At 44.4% G+C, this 20,396-nt stretch overlaps 1 protein-coding gene across 1 annotated transcript in view; it reads right to left on the reverse strand.

The window, feature by feature from the left end:
• The window catches only part of LOC134567973 (dimethylaniline monooxygenase [N-oxide-forming] 2-like), a 102,785-nt gene that overhangs the window by 37,402 nt on the left and 44,987 nt on the right, over positions 1-20,396 (reverse strand). Inside the window, exons 3-5 of the mRNA XM_063426162.1 lie at positions 5,048-5,236; positions 3,240-3,402; positions 2,107-2,249 (exon numbers count right to left, since the gene is read on the reverse strand). Of these exons, the coding sequence (XP_063282232.1) occupies positions 2,107-2,249; positions 3,240-3,402; positions 5,048-5,236 (495 nt within the window). The remainder of the gene's footprint in view (positions 1-2,106; positions 2,250-3,239; positions 3,403-5,047; positions 5,237-20,396) is intronic.

The raw sequence follows: 20,396 nt of genomic DNA on the forward strand, positions 1-20,396 counted from the left end.
TCCTATTTCCTCTTCTGCTATACTACTTGGATCACATCAGGATCGCCACAAAGGTCATAAGAAGGCAGATAATACCCTAAGGCAATTAGGCATTTGTCTGTAGTGTCAAACAAAATGGGTGTTCTACAGCTCCATAACGGGATATAAAAGTATGTCCTCTGACCGGTCTAACTTTATTCTCAATTATGAGGGAATGTTGTGGACTGCGTTTATGGCAGGTGGAAATCACTGACAGTGCTCTCTGATGATTCAGATAACCTACCTATTGCACTGAGAGGGAGATGCAGACTTCAGGCACCACCCAGTGAGCCACTAGGGATCATGCCCACGTTAGCTACCCTCAATTCAATACAAGGGCCCAATTAATGTTTCTCTAAGACTCTCTCTTCATGATTTATGCCACTACATAGAATGTTATGCTGTTACTGAGTGTATGATACAATGACATACTAGGCTATGCAGTTTTGCAGTGTACAATGCATTATGCATGACCTTCTCCAATAAATGACAATTAAACATGTGTGGCACTTGCCCCTCCTCTGCAGAGCAATGCTATCAGGCTGTTATATGTGACACTATTACTGCATGACAAATGACAAAAGTTTATGGCACAGAAACCCAGCAAGTTAGAAAATACTAAAACATTCAATTTACAATATACTTAGTGTATGACGCAATGTTACCCTGATTCCACACAGTGTGATTTGATGTTTCACCAGCTACTTGAAATCTCACACATGTACTGCCTAATTGACTTTACATGTTAACAGTGGCTTTAATTATCCTTTATTTCTCTCAGGCCATCTAATCCAAATTTCCCTGCTACCACTTGCTTCAGCTACACATTATAACCCGTAGATTGCAAGCTCATGTGCTATCTAGATAAGTACATTGTATAGAAGAGATTCAATGGCTAGATCTAGGCTCACAGACCAGTTCTTTATCTTTTGTATTGGTCCCCAGGTGTACAGCTCTGTGGAATATGTTGGCACCTTTGAAATGCCAGTAATAATAATAGCATTAATAATTATAATAATAATAATAATAACAACAACGTGACGAAGTGCCCTTCGCCACTTGTACCTGGAGTGGACTACTGGCTAGCCTCCTGCCTTCCGACTATGGCCCCTGTGCTGATAGCTGTATTTTACCCTGCAGAAAGGTTTGTGTATTTCTGCCGGGGCATTCGGGACTTTCAGTATGTGAGTAGTGCTACCCCAGATAGCTATGCCATGGAGCCTGTTCGTGTAATGAAAGACTATGGAAAAGACTTTGGCTCCATGGCGATTGAACTGTATGTATGTGATCTGAGCACCATTCAGTAATAATGTGCGCTCAGATCTAAGCTATCTGGGGATATGTTGCATGTATGTGTTTTATGTAGTAATTGTAACATTGTGTATTTTATGTCTTTTTGTAACCATGTGGTTACTGGGAGATAATTTGATTACTTCCCAATTATCTCCAGGATAGAGAGGAGGGATTGTGATGTCACTGTGGGAGTGTTTTGTTTGTATTGTCTGTGATTGGCTAATATCCAATATGTGTCCCATTGTTCCATCAGCTCCTAGGGGAGTGTCCACCTGGTATACACTTGCATAAATACAGGGCAGGTAGCCCTCAATAAAGCAGACCTATTTGCACCTTTCTTGAAGCCTTGGCTCATGCTTGGGGGAAGGGATACCTACACTCTGGGGACTGCTATAATCACTTACTCCCCAGAGTAAGCTTTTGATTTAAGAGCTTGATTTGTTCCTGCTACGCTCTCTGGATTTAGGAGAGATTCACCCACTGGGAGCTGGATCCTGGTCATGGATCCAGGGTGGGTGAGAGACAGAGACCCCAGCGCAGCTGCATCACTGGAAGTGGGGTCTGCAGTGCTGATGGTGTCGGTTGGAGTGCTCAGAGTCCTCGGTAAGCACTAGGAGCATCGATTGGCGGAGGTACTCAGTCGGAATGCCAGCGGTCCATCACAAATAATAATACATCTAGTATTATGTTCTAGTATTTCTAATTTCCTTGAATCTTTTTTTTACAATTCCTGTTTCTTTTTTTTTTCAAAGTCATTGTTTGACATAATGCAAATTAAATTTATAGATTACCTACCTGTTTAGCTGTAAAGCTGATTTCTGCAGCTATATCTCCAGCAGAGTTGCCAGCGCCCACTATTAACACTGTCTTTCCACGGTAATCTTCAGAGGTTTTATAAAATCGACTATGAATGTAGCGGCCTTTGAAAAGTTCTATACCTATGAAAAAGGAGGTAAAAGTTACATATTTGCATGATTTATTTTACATGTTTGCATGGGGTAAATTTAATCAAGAGCAAAGTTTTTGTGGAGTTCCCACTTTAATGCTACCTTTCAAACTATTTTTAGCAGACACTAAAAACACAGTATGTATTCTATAGAATTCACATCTTGAAATCTATATATATATTCTTTACATAGTACTTGATAGCTAGTGAGAAATTTTAGCACAAAAAAGAGATACAAAACCTGCTATGCATTTATTGGCACTTCTAGGTTTTGGTTCCAGGGGTGGGGCTTCCTTTAGCTATCTATGTGGTGTGAAACTCTAATAAGGCCTTGAAGCATGGACCTCCTGGACTGGGCGTATGATTAAATCATGGGACTGACTTTGACATTGTGGGTAAGAGGAAGTGGGTACCACTAGCTTATCGTTAAATATTCATTACACTCAACATCACAGCACATATTGGGCAAGAAGGGAAAACCCTTCACTATACTTCTTCTTGGTTAATGTCTATTCTCCACCCTGTATGTTTGACGAAGAAAGAGTAAAGATAATAGTCAATGGTGACTTCGGTTGTTAACAGGACCTGACATTTGCTTTTATTTGTGAATACGCCACTTGTCTTGCACTGGGTAGGATTGGATCATCTAAGAGACCCAATATGTGTTTTATCTTTGTGTATCTAGGCTGCTCACTGCTCTGATCTTGACCCTTGCCTCTATCTCCTCATTGCCCCACCTTGTGTATATGTCCCCATGTACTACCTTATTGATATGCTCTCTCTCCTAATAACCTACTACCAGTTTTTTAGAACAACTAAGGGACATGGAAGGAAAAGACCTGAAGAATGTGCATCTCTCTCATGTTGGCTTTGGATAATGTGAGGAAAGGGAACAATATTCTTTTTAATGTAACACAACTATACAGTCTGTGCTGCTAATCTAGATTGATGCATCTTTCTGCATTTTAAGAAAAATACAAACCTGGGAATGAATTAAGAGGTAAATAAGGATCTGAAAAATGGCCACTACAGACAATAACTGCATCAAATGTAGCTAGTTCCTTTATGCCATTCTTTTCTGTTACAATATTCCATTGTCCTGTTGTGTCAAAATCTGAATTTTTCGTCACACTGCAAACTTCAGTCTGTAGACAAATTACAGTTATCATTGCATTCTGAAACAAGTTGCAATATTTGATATATATAGAGAACTTTGAAATCCATAGTTTCTCTTATGCAGCTGTATTTAGATTATTATGTGGTTGTAGATGCTATTCTTTCATACTTTATACACTGATAAGCCACAACATTAAAACCATCTTCCTCATGTTGTGTAGGTTCCCCTCATTCTGCCAAAACAGCACTGATGCATTGAGGCATTAACTCCACAAGGCCTCTGAACATGTCAAGTGGTACCTGGCACCAAGACATTAGCCACAGATCCTTTAAGTCCTGCAAGTTCATGGATCAAAATTGTTTTTCCAGCACATCTGACAGATGCTCAATCGGATTGAGGTCTGGGGAATTTGGAGGCCAAGGCAACATCTTGAACTATGTATCATGTTCCTCCTTAACTATTTTTTCAGAGTGGCAGAGGACATTATACCTCTAAAAGAGGCATTTGCCATCAGGGAAAACCATTGCCATGAAGGGGTGTAAGAGATATGCAAAAAAACTCTAGGAAGGTGGTACATATCAAAGTAACATTCACATGAATGATTGGATCCAAGGTTTTCCAGCAGCACACTGCCCAGAGCATAACATTGCATCCGCCTGCATTTTTCCCCACAGCGCTTCCTGCTGCCATCTCTTACCCAGGTATGATGCACCTGATTATAAAGAAAACTTGATTCATCAGACCAGGCAACCTCCTGCCATTGCTTCATGGTCTGATTCTGACACTCACATCCCCATTGAAGGCCTTTTCAGTAATCACTCTGACTGGCCTTTGGCTGCACAGCCCCATACACAGCAAACTGTGATGCACTGTGTGTTCTTACACCTTTCAGTCATGGCTAGCAATATGTTTTTCAGAAATTTTATCTAGAGTATCTCCTCTGTGTGATTGCAGTAGAAGGATCTAGCCTTTGCTCCCCATGTGCATTGATGAGGTTTGGGCACACATGACACTGACACCGGTTCACCAGTTGTCCTTCCTTGCACCACTTTTGATAGGTACTAACCACTGCACACCAGGAACACCCCGCTCAGACCTATGCTCTGGAGATACTCTGTCATCTACCCATCATTATTTGGCCCTTGTCAAAGTCACTCAGATCTTTTTTCTTGTTCGTTTGTCCTGCTTCCAACACATGAAATTCAAGAACTGACAATTCACTTACTGCCCAATATATTCTTCCTCTGACAGGTGCTATTGTAACAATATAATACATGTTATTCACTGCACCTTGGACAATGGGTTTAATGTTGTGGTTGATATTTCACATACTGTACATTATGCTACCTACCAAGTGGATGATGTGCTGCAGGTTTTTAATTCTTGATACATGAATTGCAGTGAGCATAACCGATTCTCATTGGAATAATGAAAAAAAAAATGATCAGCACAATTAAAAGTCCTATCTAAGTTGAGGCTAATTATTTGGACCACTTAAAATATGTTACACCAGGTAATATACCCTTAACATTGCTATTGTAAATAAAGACATTCCAATGTGTAATATAAAAAGTGATTTTAGAAAGACAATGGATGCTTTTCAACTTAAGAAAGTAAATATAGATAGAACTACAATGAGATCTATAAATTCAGGTTGTGACGTGTTTGCTTACATTTAACTGTATATGTTTCCGTAGATTGAAATGCTCCGCATAAAGTTGGAGGTATTCCAATATCTTTGAGTGATGTGGATATACAGGAAAGTCATTTGGCATAGGGAAATCACTATAAGACATCATCTCTTTGGAGGTATTGGTTGCCACAGAGCTGTATATACTGCCTCTTCCTTCTTCAATATCATCCTGTAGAAATAAAGTATGATTACAGTGAAAAATAACTGTAGCGAGAGTGAAAAATAACTTTAGCCACTTGAGTGTGTTAAAAAATTATAATCTTAGAGTCATGTCTACAAATGCTCGCTGTTTAGGGAATTAGATCCATGAACTTGTGGCAATAATGGCAACTGAGAATGTAGATTTAGTCGCTGTTATTGAGACATAGTATAATGAGAAAAATGACTGGGACATAGCAATACCAGGGTACTGTTTATATAGAAAAGACAGAGAAAGCAAGAAATGGGGATGGGTGATCCTGGATGCAAAGGATAGCATAAAATCTAGCCTAGTTGTTGATTGTGTTGCATGTTATATGTTATATAGAGATGTTATATGGCGTACTGTTATACAATGTACCCTACATAGCGTACTCTATATAAGGTTTATTATATAAAATACTGTAAAGCTATTGTGATTCATTGCAGATGATGTATGACCCCACCCCCTCACCCTCCCCCTTTCTTTATTCTGTATCCCTACCCTTTATATCTTCCTGAAAAATAAAAATCTTAAATTTCAAAAATCTAGCCTAGTAAAAGTTAGTGAGGCGAACATAGAGTCAGTTTGGGTTACATTAGTATTTGGTAATCACACAGTAACTCATGTAGATGTGATTTATAGGCCCGCTAGAAAAATAGAAGAGTTAGACAATCTACTAGTTGAGGAAATAGCTAAAATGACAATGAAGGTGGAAGTTATCATCACAGTGACTTTAATCTTCCTGATGTGAAGTGGAAAACTAAAACAGCTGCTTGTGCCAGGAGCACTCACTACTCGGATTATCTCTAAAACAAGTAGTTGAGGAGCCAACTTGTAAGGAGGCCATACTATATTTAGTGTTAACAAATGGAGATCTAGTATCAGATATTACTGTAGGTGAAAGCTTAGGATCTAGTGATCACCCATCAGGGTGGTTTAATATAAGAAAAGTGACCGAGTCACCACTCAAAAACTCAAAAAAAGGTTTTAGAAAAACAGAGACTTTTCTAAAATTAGAATATGTGTAAAGGAGTCATTATCAGACTGGAGCAGTTTAAATAGAGTCAGGGAGAAATGGGATTATTTATAAGTTGCACTACTGAAAATAGACTTGTCAGTAAGAACAGAAAAATGAAAAAAACACTGGTACTCCGCATAAGTGGCCAAAATAGTAAAAAAACTAAAAGTTAGCATTTAGTAATTATAAATTATAAAAAAAAAAAAACAGAGTGAGGAAGATAATTCTAGAATATAGGCAGAAAGATGCAAAGCAAGTTATAAGAGCCTCCAAAGCACACACAGAAGAGGGAATAGCACAGTCAGTAAAAAGGGAAATAAAATATTTTTCTAGATACAAAAATGAGAAAAGGAATGTAAAACAAGGATTAGTTAGATTACAAACAAAAGAAGTAAGGTATGTAGAAGAGGATAAAGGTCTATATGACTGCCTCATTGAATACTTTTGTTCAGTATTTACAGATGAAAATGAAGGAAAGGGGCCTCAGTTAAGAACAATGGCAAATGAGTCATTTGTTACATGCGAGTTTATAGAGAAAGAGATTATATTTCAACTTTCAAAAGTAAAGACAAATATGTCGACTAGGCCTGATGAGATACACTGAAAGATTTTAAAAGAGCTTAGTGGTGTACTAGCTAAACTATTAACAGATTTATTCAACCAATCATTGGTAACAGGAGTAGTCCCAGAAGATTGGAAATTAGCAAATGTTGTACCCATTCTCAAGAAAGGTAGTAGGGAGTAGTCGGGCAACTATAGGGCAGTAAACCTTACTTCATTAGTGGGGAAAGTGATGGAAACCATGTTAAAGGATAGGATTGGACATCTAAAATCACATGGATTTCAAGATCAAAAACAACATGGGTTTACTTCAGTGAGATCATGCCAAACTAATCCTATAGATTTTTTTGATTGGGCAACTAAAATAATAGATCAGTGCAGTTGACATTGCTTACCTAGATTTCAGTAAGGTGTTTGACACTGTTGCATGTAGAAGTTTCATTAATAAACTACAATCTTTAAGTTTGGATTCCAATATTGTTTAATGGGTTAGGCAGTGGCTGAGTGACAAGCAACAAAGGATTGTAGAATTGGATTTTGCCAAGGTATTTGATACAGTTCCACACAATAGATTAGTGTTCAAATTCAAGGAAGTAGGTCTAGATGAAAATGCTTGTTCTTGGGTAGAACATTGGCTTAAAAACAGAGTACACAGAGTTGTCATTAATGGTAAATGTTCAAGCTGGACAGAGGTGGCAAGTGGTGTCTCTCAGGGGTCTGTTCTGGGACCCCTTCTATTTAACATGTTTATAAATGATCTTGAAGACAGCATTGACAGTCATGTTTCAGTGTTTGCAGATGACACAAAACTCTAAAATAATACAATGCGAGCAAGATTTTACTTTGCTGCAGAGGGACTTAGATAGACTGGGGGACTGGGCACTCCAATGGCAGATGAAATTTAATGTAGAAAAATGCAAAGTTATGCACTTTGGCGTAAAGAATACACAAGCAACGTATACCCTTAATGGAAGCGAATTAGGGATAACAACACACAAAAAGGACTTGGGAATTGTTATAGACAACAAACTATGCAACAATGTGCAATGTCAATCCACAGTGGCCAAGGTCAGTAATGTATTGTCATGCATGAAAAAGGGCATTAATTCTCGGGACGAGAATATAATTGTGCCTCTTTATAAATCTCTGGTAAGACCACATATTGAATATGCTGTGCAATTTTGGGCACCTGTTCTAAAGAAGGATATTATGACACTAGAAAAAGTGCAGAGGCGGGCTACAAAATTAATAAAAGGAATGGAACATATCAGCTATGAAGAAAGGTTAACAAATTTAAACCTATTTAGTTTAGAAAAACGTTGCCTGAAAGGGGATATGATGACATTATACAAATATATTCGGGGCCAATACAAACCATTGTGTGGAAATCTATTCACAAACCAGACTTTACATAGGACACAAGGTCATACGTTTAGACTGGAAGAAAGAAGATTTTGTTTAAGGCAAAGGAAAGGTTGTTTTTTTTTACTGTAAGAATAATAAGGATGTGGAATTCTCTGCCTGAAGAAGTGGTTTAATCAGAGTCCATACAGATGTTCAAAAGCTACTAGATGCATACTTGCAAAAACAGAATATTCAAGGATATAATCTTTCAATGTAGGGCAACAACTGCTTGATCCAAGGATAAATCTGACTGCCATTCTGGGGTCAAGAAGGAATTTTCTTCCTAGCTTGTTGCAAAATTGGAAGTGCTTCAAACTGGGTTTTTTGCCTTCTTTTGGATCAACAGCAAAAAACAAATGTGAGGAAGGCTGAACTTGATGGACGCATGAAGCCCATGGAACAGCGCAGTCAGGGGAGTGGGCCTTGACAGAGCCAGGAGTAGGCAGGGGAGTAGCCAGTTAAAGGGGCGTGGTTATTGGTAAATGGGGGCTGGATAATAGGAGTATATTAAGCGGCCATTTTATGAGTAAGGGACATTTTAACTAAACTGACACTTACCTGGTAATTGTTTTTGGCAGGTCTGTGTTGGTTTTTTCTTTGTCTTTCAGATTATGGCATCAATGGAAGAAATCCTGGAGGGAGTGAGAGCTGCTGTGCGGGATAGAGGACTGGCCTGGCTTCATGAGCAACTGGGGGCTCAGGGTCCCCCCCCCTACAACCCCTGCGGCGGCTGCACGGCGTTCCATGAGGAGGGCGAGACCGCCCCAGCGGCTGAGCCCAGGCATGGAGCCCGAAGTCGGCAGACGGAGGAGCCCATCAGCGGAGTCTGTTAGGGCCCTGGATGAGGTAGCGGGCCCCAGCGGAGTGGAGATACCGCGGCCGGCACCGTCTGTTCGACGAGGTGCTGGCCGGGCGCGGGCAGCAGCTAGGCCGAGGCCTACCACGCGGCGTGCGCCCCGCCGGGAGGCGGCAGGCGGGACGGTTGCGGCTGGAGCCAGGACGCAGAGCGGATCGGATGGAGGAAGCAGTGAGCGGATGCGGCCCGGTGAGTCAGGGAATGGCGCTGGGGCCGGGCAGCGGGCGGGGGGCAGAGCGGAGGCCTCTAGAGATCAGGCGGTCCCCCTGATGGCAGGGGGAGCCCCTGTGCAAGGGGACACAACGGGGGCGGCCTCTAGTGGGGCCAGGTGCAGCACAAGGGACACAGACGGCGGGTCCGCCCAGCCAGGTACATTGGGGCCGGCGGGGCCCGCGGCTTTGGCGGACCGGAGGCGCCTGGACAGACAAGCGGAATCCCCAGTTCACAAGGCGGCCCAAAAGGGGCCAGGTTCAGCGGGTCGGGATAGCTCCCAGGAATCAGCCCAGGGCATGGAGACAGGGAGAGAGCGGGAGGGCCACAGGGGCGGCTCCCGGGGACGGCGGGGTCTCTCGCGGAGCCCTAGGCCGCATCGCAGCAGGGAGCAGCGCGGCGTCAGTGCCAGGCATGACAGGAGGCGGGCTGACGGGTGGAGGGGTAGAGAGAGGAGCAGGTCAACAAGCAGGCTTAGCAGGAGGAGATCGGTTTCAGGGGAACGGAGGTGGAGGCAGCGGCGCAGTGGGTCTGGGTCATCAGGCAGGAGCTCGCCAGGTCAGCGGCGCAGCGCTTACGGCCGGGAGGGCCAGGCAGGGAGGCGGGACATGGTGCGGAACTACAGGCAGGAGCATAAGGAGGTTGGGCGGGTATGTGATCATGTGGACACACTACCCAGGTGTCGTTCTCCTTGCAGGTCTCGCAGCACTACACCCGCGGTCCTGAGGCAGGGCCAGGCTGACAGGAGTCGGCGCCAATCGGATGCTCCAGAGCCAAGCATGGCGGACGGAAGGGAAACGAACCCACGGCCTTCTGCGGCTTCGGGCTCAGGCGGTGAGTCAACTGTTGCACCACACGTAGGAACACTACTGACTTGTTTAAAATCTTTCTTAGATTCATGGGCGGGTGTGGAAACGGCTTCACCTCAGTTTGGGAGAGTGTGGACGTGTGAGAAGGGCCAAGGGTTACCGGGTAGGGCCGTGGGTCCAGCACAGGATAGCGAGGTGGGGTTATCTGTGTCCAAAACTATTAAGGAGTCGGGGGAGAAGGTTGGTATTGGGGGCGAAATTACCGACGCTGCGCGGCAAAACGTGCACGTGTCTTTCTCGGGCCCATTAGGTTGTCATCTAAAAATGGACATAAAGGAGAAAATTTGGAAGGGTGAGTTTGTGGAGGTTTTTTCCTTACTCCCGCTGGAGGAGTTCTTAGACATGAAGGAGGAGGACAAGAAGGACGCGAAGAAGGAGGAGGAGGAGAAAAAGCGTAGGTATCGGAAGATTCCTAAGACATTTGGGAACTGGCTAAGGGCCTTTTGTATCCTGGCCAGCGTGATAGGGGAAAAGTCGACGGAAAAATGCTCTCAACTGTTCTGCTACCTAGACGGGATTGGGGAAGCGTACCGGACTTATGGCGGGGTCGCCTGGTGGCGGTACGACGAACAATTTCGCCAGAGGTTAGCGGCGAATCCCAGCATGCGGTGGGATCAAATGGACCTTCCCCTCTGGATGCGGCTCATGATGGCGCAGAAGGCTGCGCCCTTTCACGGGACAGCCGGTGCGGCCCCTGGGGGACGTGCATCGGCCGGGCAAAAGAAAGGCTTCTGTTGGCTCTTTAACGAGGGCCAATGCAAGTGGGGAACGGCGTGCCGGTTTAAGCACGAGTGCTCCGGTTGTGGGGGGGCCCATGGAGCCAGTCGGTGTTTTAAGCGAGGTAAGTCTGCACCAGGAGCGGGAGCCAATGGAGCGTCGGCCCCCTCCGCTGCCGCGGGGGGCAACCCCGGTGAAAGTAGGCGAGATGCTATCATGGCTAAAACAGTACGGTAACCATCAGGACGCCAAATTCTTATGGCAAGGCTTTGCGGAGGGTTTTTCAATACCGTTTCAGAGTAGGGATGTGGGGAGGTTATGCAGTAACCTCAAGTCGGTGGGGGAGCACCCGGGAGTTGTGCGGGACAAGTTGCTGAAGGAGGTGCAACTGGGTAGGATGGCAGGGCCGTTCGAGGCTCTGCCGTTGCCTGACTTGAGGGTGTCCCCACTAGGGGTAGTCCCCAAGAAGGAGGCGGGTAAGTTTAGGTTGATTCATCATTTATCATTCACGAAAGGGGCGTCAGTAAATGATGATATCGATGAGGCCCTGTGCTCCGTATCGTATGCATCATTCGACCATGCTGTCGAGTTGGTTCGGAGAGCAGGGCGAGGGGCCTTGATGGCGAAGGTGGATGTGGAGGCAGCATTCCGGCTCCTTCCTATCCACCCAGACTGTCACCATTTGTTGGGGTGCCTTTTTGAGGGTAAGTTTTTCGTGGACCTGTGCCTACCCATGGGTTGCTCCATCTCATGTGCGTATTTTGAAAAGTTTAGCACGTTCTTGGAGTGGGTAGTGCGTACGGAAACGGGCGGGGGTACGGTGGTCCATTACCTGGACGACTTTCTGTGTGTGGGCCCGGCTGGGTCCGACAGATGTGCCCAAATACTGCGGGTTTTTCAGAGGATAGCGCAACAGTTTGGGATTCCTCTGGCGGAGGACAAGACAGTGGGCCCGACCGAGTGCCTGAGTTTTCTAGGGCTGGAAATCGACTCGGTCGTGGGGGAATGTAGGCTGCCGGAGGAGAAGTTGAGGGTGCTCCGCCAGCAGGTGAACGCGATAAAGGGCGCTAGGAAAGTTACGCTTCGGGGACTGCAGTCCTTGCTCGGCAGCCTTAACTTCGCCTGTAAGGTGATCCCTATGGGTAGGGTTTTTTGTAGATTGCTGGCTAGGGCGACCTGTGGTGTTCGACTGCCAAGTCATTACATCAGGGTGTCTGTAGGCATGAGAGAGGACTTGGACATATGGGACCGCTTCCTCACTGAATTTAATGGGCGGGTGTTTTTCAGGGATGCGATGAAGGCATCTGGCGACGCCGGGCTGTTTATGGACGCCTCGGGGAGCGTTGGCTTTGGGGCTTACCTTGGGGGCAAGTGGTGTGCCGAGGTTTGGCCTACGGCTTGGTCCGAGAGCCCCTTGATTCGGAACCTCGCCTTTTTGGAGCTTTTTCCAGTTGTGGTAGCGGTATCACTATGGGGCAAGGAGCTCAAGGACAAGAAAGTTATCTTCCACTCTGATAATATGGCAGTGGTACAGGTAATTAATAGTCTATCGGCTTCGTCCCTTCCAGTGGTTAGGTTGTTGCGTCAGCTTGTGCTCTTGTGTATGTCTTGGAACATTGTCTTCAGGGCACGGCACGTGCCGGGTCTGCTTAATGTGGTCGCTGAGGCTCTGTCTCGTTCGCAGTGGGAGCGGTTCCGGGAAGCAGCACCGGACGCGCAAGCGACTGGGCAGGCGTGCCCGGAGGAGATGTGGCGGCTCGGGACGTTGTGCTTGGGCGATACATAAGGAGCTCGCTGGCACCGGGGACTTGGGCCGCTTATACAAAGGTTTGGAGTGAATGGGAGGAAATGATGTCCCAGGCGGGAGCAGGCGATTCCGCAGCCGGTAGGTTGGATACGCTGTTGTGGCTTCTTTGCAGGTTGGTGGCAGGTGGGTCGTCCCCTTCTAAGGTGGAGCGCTACATGTCTGCGTTAGCTTTCCTGTTCAAGTTTAACGGGTGGGAAGACTTGACAAAACATTTTTTGGTAAAGCAAACTTTGAAGGGTTTCAGGAAGGGCAGGAGGTCCGTGGATACGAGGAGGCCAGTGTCCTTTGCCACCCTTCAAGGGTTGGTGGGGTTGTTGAGCGAAGTGTGCAGTTCGGCATTTGAGGTAACTTTGTTCTCTGTGGCCTTCGTATGGGCTTTCTTTGGGGCCTTTCGTATTGGCGAATTGGTGAGCGCCAATAGGTCGGGGACATCGGGCCTCCGGTATGAGGATGTGGTTATCGAACAAGACAAGGTCGTGATTTGGCTCCGGTGCTCGAAGACGGACGTCTTCGGAAAGGGTAAGAAAATTGTCCTGTCCTCGCTACCAGGGTCCCCGGTGTGCCCGGTAGTGTGTGAGGACGTGTTTTTACAGATTCACCCGAAGGTTGGTGGTTGCTTCCTGATTCACGAGGACGGGAAAGCGCTGTCGCGCTTTCAGTTCTTGCGAGTCTTCCACATGGGGTTGACGAGATTGGGCTTGCAGCCCGGACAATTTGGTACGCACTCATTCCGTATCGGGGCGGCGACTGAGGCGGCGCGTCTCGGGCTAGGGGAGGAGCGGATAAAGCAGATTGGGAGATGGGAATCCATCAGGTTCTGGGCATATGTAAGGCCGGAAAGGTTGGTGTGAATGGATTGTTGTGGATGTGGGTAAAGGGTGCTCTGCCGGTTAACTGAATTTGTTTCCTTTCAGGCTTGGTCGCTTGGCTGGTGGGTCACTCGTTTGTCTACTGGGCGGAGAAGAGGGCCGCAGTTCGGAGACAAGGCACACAACTGGGTTTTCTTCTGGACACAGTGGACCTTTCGGTGGTTTGGTTTTCGGGGTTTCAGCTGGCAGAGCATAAGTGGGGAGATTTTTGGGATGTTGTCAAGGGGGTTTGCCCCAGATATACTTTTGATTCACGGTGGGGGCAATGACTTAGGTTTGGTCCCCCAGAAGGTGTTGGTCAGGAGAATGAAGAGGGACCTGGATAGGGTGAGGGCACTGGTCCCTGGAGTTACAATAGTGTGTTCTGAGATGGTGCCGCGGTTGAACTGGAGGCATGCCAGGGACCCGGTGGCTGTGGCACGTTGCCGGGGTAAAGTAAACAAGGCCATGTCTGTCTTTATTAGGAGGATAGGGGGGGTCCCAGTGAGGCACTTTGAATTGGAGGGCGGGTTGCCCGGTTATTTTAGGCGGGATGGTGTGCACCTGTCTGAGGTGGGGTGTGACCTATTAAATTTAGGTTTCCAGGATGGTATTTCCAAAGCCCTATTTATGTGTGGTGGGGGTCGCTCGAGACATTAAGGGTTCAAGTCTCTTGCTATGGCGGGATAGGGCTTGGGTAATTGGAAGGTAGGAGGAGTATAAATTGGTTAGGCTGGATTAGACTGGAGTGTGAAATGGTTTGTGGGTTCGAGCTCATCGGTGGCTCCGAACCAGGTGGTGTAGGGGGGTCTCGGTACACCCCTACAGTTAAAAAAGTTATGGATATGGGGCCTCTTTGGTAGGCCATGTGTTATGTGTTATTTGTTATTTATAATGTTATTTATTGTTATTGGGCGGGGTCATTGCCGGGGGTAATTTATGTACGGTGGGGGGTGGAGGTAAATTTACATTTGTGGCAATGACCCCAATTTGTTACCTTGTTTATAATAATAAATAAAGCTGTGGACTTTTTTATTCCAACAGAAATACGGTGTCTGTAAGTTATTGGGGGGTTGGGGTACACAGCGCACCTGCCGAATAATCGACTGTGCGCATGTCATGAAGCCCATGGAACAGCGCAGTCAGGGGAGTGGGCCTTGACAGAGCCAGGAGTAGGCAGGGGAGTAGCCAGTTAAAGGGGCGTGGTTATTGGTAAATGGGGGCTGGATAATAGGAGTATATTAAGCGGCCATTTTATGAGTAAGGGACATTTTAACTAAACTGACACTTACCTGGTAATTGTCCCTCCCACCCTCCCTGTTGTTTTGTAGTTCCCGTTTGGTCACAGCGGCGGGATAGGGCTTGGGTAATTGGAAGGTAGGAGGAGTATAAATTGGTTAGGCTGGATTAGACTGGAGTGTGAAATGGTTTGTGGGTTCGAGCTCATCGGTGGCTCCGAACCAGGTGGTGTAGGGGGGTCTCGGTACACCCCTACAGTTAAAAAAAGTTATGGATATGGGGCCTCTTTGGTAGGCCATGTGTTATGTGTTATTTGTTATTTATAATGTTATTTATTGTTATTGGGCGGGGTCATTGCCGGGGGTAATTTATGTACGGTGGGGGGTGGAGGTAAATTTACATTTGTGGCAATGACCCCAATTTGTTACCTTGTTTATAATAATAAATAAAGCTGTGGACTTTTTTATTCCAACAGAAATACGGTGTCTGTAAGTTATTGGGGGGTTGGGGTACACAGCGCACCTGCCGAATAATCGACTGTGCGCATGTCAAGTCTCTTTTCAGCTATGTAACTATTTAACTATGTAGTTAATGGAGTTTATTCAAAGCAAGGTCTAGTTCAGTGGTAGGCAACCTTTGAGCAGTACTGTGCCGAGATAGGATTGTGATGTCCCGTAGCGTGCCGGTCCTATTTTTTTTTAATATAGGTGTGTATGTTGCTGTATTCTGCTTGTGTTATTTATACTGTAGTTGCTTTCTATATTGTGTATGTTCATGAGTAGTTTGTGGTATTGTGTATGATACCTATGAATGTGGGCTGTGCATGAGGGCTGCTTGTAGAAGTTTGTGTGTGGGTGGATGTCACAGTGTGTTTGGTAGTCTGTGTGTATGTGTTCGGCTGTTTGGGGTATTACATATGAGAGGCTGCATGTGGGGTTGTGTGCATGTATGTGGATTGTCAGTGGTGTTGAGTTTGTGCGGATTGTGTGTTGTGTTTTTGTGTGGGCTGTTTGTATTATTTGTATGAGGGGAGGGTTATTCTGCATTTCTGTGTATATCTAGCAGTGTGGGTGACTTCCCTGGGTTCCAGTGGCGACCAGGCTGGCCAGGTACATGTCAAGGACAAGAGCTGCAATTGCAGCTGTGGGCTGCTCTACTCCAGTGTGGATTCCCATTCACAAAGTGCTGGAATAAAGTGATGTGAGATCACTTCCTCTATGTGCTGCAATGCTTAAATTGAGGATTGCCATTCACCACCATTTCGTATTAGCAGATATCTAAAGTTTCCCTGGGACTCCTGATAGACCAGAGTCTGTTTGACTCTAGCCGCCTTGAGTGACGTGCAAAGATACCTTGAGTGCCGTGCATGGCACACGTGCCGTAGGTTGCCTACCCCTGGTCTAGTTACAAGTGGGGTACCTCAGGGATCTGTACTTGTACCCATTCTCTTTAATATTTTTATTAGTGATATTGCAGAAGGTCTTGATGGTAAGATATCTATTTTTTTCTGATAATACAAATATTTTCAACAGGGTTGATGTTCCAGGAGTGATAAGACAAATGGCAAATCATTTAGGTAAACTTGAAAAATGGTCAGAGCTGTGACAACTGACATTTAATGTGGATAAGTACAAGACAATGCATCTTGGGTGTAAAAACCCAAGGGCAGAGTATAGAATATCTGATACTCTACTAACCTCAGCATCTGAGGAAAGGGATTTAGGAGTAATTATTTCAGATGACGTAAAGGAAGGCAGACAATGTAACAGAGCAGCAGAAAATGCTAGCAGAATGCTTGGTTGTATAGCAGAGGTATTAGCAGTTGAAAGAAGGAAGTGCTCATGTCATTGTACAGAACACTGGTGAGACATCGCTTGAAGTACTGTACGCAGCACTGGAGACCGTAACTCCAGAAGGATATTGATATTTTAGAGAGTTCAGAGAAGGGCTACTAAACTGGTTCATGGATTGCTAGGTAAAAACTTACCAGAATGGTCCAAACAGAGATATTTTACACACAATGATAGATGTGGAAGGCTCTTGGCCTCGGCACGTAAAGAGCAACAACAACACACGTATATACCCAAAATGAAAAAAAAAAACGGCATACTGCGGAGGATATCACGGAAGAATTCCGCAAATTTTATAGCTCCTTATACAATCTACAACATACCCCACCTGACAAAGAGACTATGAGACGATACCTAGAGAAACATACACTTAAGAAAGTTTCTGAATTGGAAACACAATCCTTAGACACTCCATTCACGCTAGAGGAACTTCAAAAGGCTATACGAGATACCCCTCATAACAAGGCTCCAGGCCCTGATGGGTTTTCGGCAACTTACTACCAAACATTTCAAGATGAACTCACACCACACTTCCTGGAAACCCTGAACTCCTTGTCCCAACACACACCACTTCCCCATTCCAGTCTAGAAGCTACCATCACTGTATTACCCAAAGCCGTGAAAGATCCCGTGGTCTGTGGTAGTTATAGACCTATTTCCCTAATAAACGTAGACATCAAAATTTTAACAAAAATGATGGCGACGCGATCAAGGCCGTTTTTGAATGATTTAATCCATCCTGATCAAGCCGGATTCGTGCCAAAAAGGGAAGCTAGGGACAATACCACTAAGGTCCTAGACCTGGTCCACTGGGTGAGGGGGAGAGAGAGGAGCCATCCATCCTGTTGGCAATTGACGCCGAAAAAAGTGTTCGACAGGGTGGAGTAGCCCTTTCTAAAGATGTCTCTCGACATCCTGGGATTTGGCCCTAATTGGCAGACACTGATCGATGCCATTTACTCTAAACCCACAGCCCGGATAAAAGTGAACGTTATACTCTCAGGCCCACTGACCATAACAAACGGAACAAGACAGGGCTGCCCCTTGTCACCTTTGTTGTTTATATTGGCTCTAGAGCCTTTACTCCAGGCAGTTAGGACCCATGAAAACATACACAGCATCAAAGTAGGCTCACAGTCGTATAAAGTATCGGCTTTTGCCGACGATCTCATTTTTAACATTGTAAACCCTCTCCAATCACTGGAACCGTTAATGCAGCTTCTGACGGAATATAGCTCGCACTCCAATTTTAAAATTAACCCCACAAAATGTGAGGCACTTAATATAAACGTTCAAAGGGACATTGAAGTGAAACTTAAAGGGACGTATACATTCCATTGGAATACAAAGTCCATTAAATACCATAAAAGTCCATAGCTCAAACAGCATAATAGACACATATCAGGCAAACTTTCCCCAACTACTAGACGCGATCCAAAATGACCTCCATAAATGGGACAAACCTCACTTCAGATGCTTAGATCTCCATGAATATCCTTCCTCGCTTACTTTATATGTTGAATACGATTCCTATAAGAATTCCACAGAAATATTTCAACACTGTCAAAGCGATTTTCACTAAGTATATATGGGCTGGAAAAAAGGTCCCATATTGCTTATCACATCCTCACGAGGCCCAGGCATCGGGGGGGGGAGTGGGGTTACCAGACGCCTTTCACTATTACTATGCTATACATATGACAAGAATAATAGAATGGTCATGCTAACCTCCTACGAAGCGTTGGGTCGAGATAGAACAAGCAATATCACATACTCCCTTGGAAGCTCTCCCGTGGGCTTATACGAACGTTATGGACTATCCTACACCTACCCATCACACTATCGATGCCACGATTAATGCGTGGAGAAAAATCTTGCACCTTCCCGACATATCACCGAGATACCCGGTTTCTCATAATCTAAAATTTCCGATTGGGGCTAAAGGTATCTCACTCCCAATTACAGTCCGATTGGAAAATTCACCATACATACCCTTGGACAGCGTATGGTCTGCCCAAGGGCCACTATGTCTAACAGATATAACACAAACATCCGAACATACTTTAAATCAAAAATTCTTATTTCACCAAATGTCCCATTTTCTGAAATCTCTACATACTCCTGACAAAAATTCCAGAGATGTCACTAAATTCAAACAATTGTGTGGGAGCGTGACGTTGATTCCGAAAACAATATCTAAATGCTTGGGAATACTTCAGACGAATCTATACCAGGGTAGGCCATGGTTCACACGCAAATGGGAAAAACACCTTAACTGCACACTGAGTAATGGAGAATGGGAGCGGGTGTTCGACAGAGCCTTTCACTCCCACCCCAGCACTGCCCTACACGAGATTCAATACAATCGACGTGGTATAGAACACCAGTTGACATTCATAGGTTTACATGGGATGAGCTCCCAAGGTGCTGGCGCTGTGGGGAGGAAAACGGGAACTTAGGACACATGTTGTGGCATTGCACATATTTACGGTCATTCTGGGGAATGGTTAACGCAAAAATAAAGGAAATTGATGGTAAGACAATCCCTTGCGAAATAGACACGATGGTGCTATTCAATGTAGACACTCCAAAGCAAAAATTCAAATACTCACTTCTACTGTTTAGGTTTACAGCAGCTAAATCAGTTATTGCAACTAACTGGAAAAACGCATCACACATAGGACTCAGGGAGTGGACATTTTAGAGTAATGGAAGAACTAAGATGGTCCTCCCAAGGGAGATTGGATAGGTTCACGGAAATATGGCGGCCGTGGACAACGTACATGTCAAAAAACAGAATTGAGTGATTATATTGGGCATAATACAAACTTTCAAAGAATGTAGACTGAAATGTTGGTTCTATAGTAGATCAGTATCCAGGTCACATACAAATATGTTATGGATATGGTTTTATTATTTGCTTGGACAATGTAACACGGTTTTATTACTTAGTTTTATTATTTAATTAATTTGTTTTGTTTTGTTTATTTTGTTTCTAACACTTGTACTATCCAATCTCATATCCTACGATATAACTGTAATGGAATGATTTGTATATGGAAATGATACTATGGATGGAATAGAGATGTTCCGCTACAACCTGTAAACAATGGATATACAATGTGTGTGCTTTGTACATTCTAAAATTTTGTGATATTTGAAACCTCAATAAACAGATGAAATAAATAAAAAAAAAAAAAAAGAAAAACTTACCAGAAAAGGTTAAAGGAACTTAACATATATAGCTTGGAGGAAAGACGATACAGGGGGGATGCTATAGAAACATTTAAATGTATAAGGGTAATCAACATAGCAAAGGAGGAAACTATATTTAAATGAAGAAAAAACTACCACAACACAGTGGTGGAGGACAGTCTTAAATTTTAGTGGCAAAGGTTTAAAACTAATTTCAGGAAGTATTACTTTACAGAATGGAATAGCTTACAGCTGAAGTGGTAGAGACTAACACAGTGAGTGAGTTTAAGCATGAGTGCGATATGCATAAGGCTGTCCTAGATATAAGATAAGGCCAGGGACTAAAGAAAGTACACCAAAATCATTTATAATTTAGAAATTAAGAAATAGACTTAATTATTAAGAAATAGATTAATCAATTAAGAAATTGAAATTGATTAGTCTCAAATTTCAAATACTTAGTAACTATATTAACATAACTTAATAAAAAGCTATTCTACCAGAAGAAAAATGACTTTAGAAAAAACAAAAAAAAAATTTTGTTGTATATAGCTGTATAGTGATTTCAAGGGAC

The sequence above is a fragment of the Pelobates fuscus genome, chromosome 7 (assembly GCF_036172605.1).
Source record: "Pelobates fuscus isolate aPelFus1 chromosome 7, aPelFus1.pri, whole genome shotgun sequence".
NCBI classification, from domain to species: Eukaryota; Metazoa; Chordata; class Amphibia; order Anura; family Pelobatidae; genus Pelobates; species Pelobates fuscus.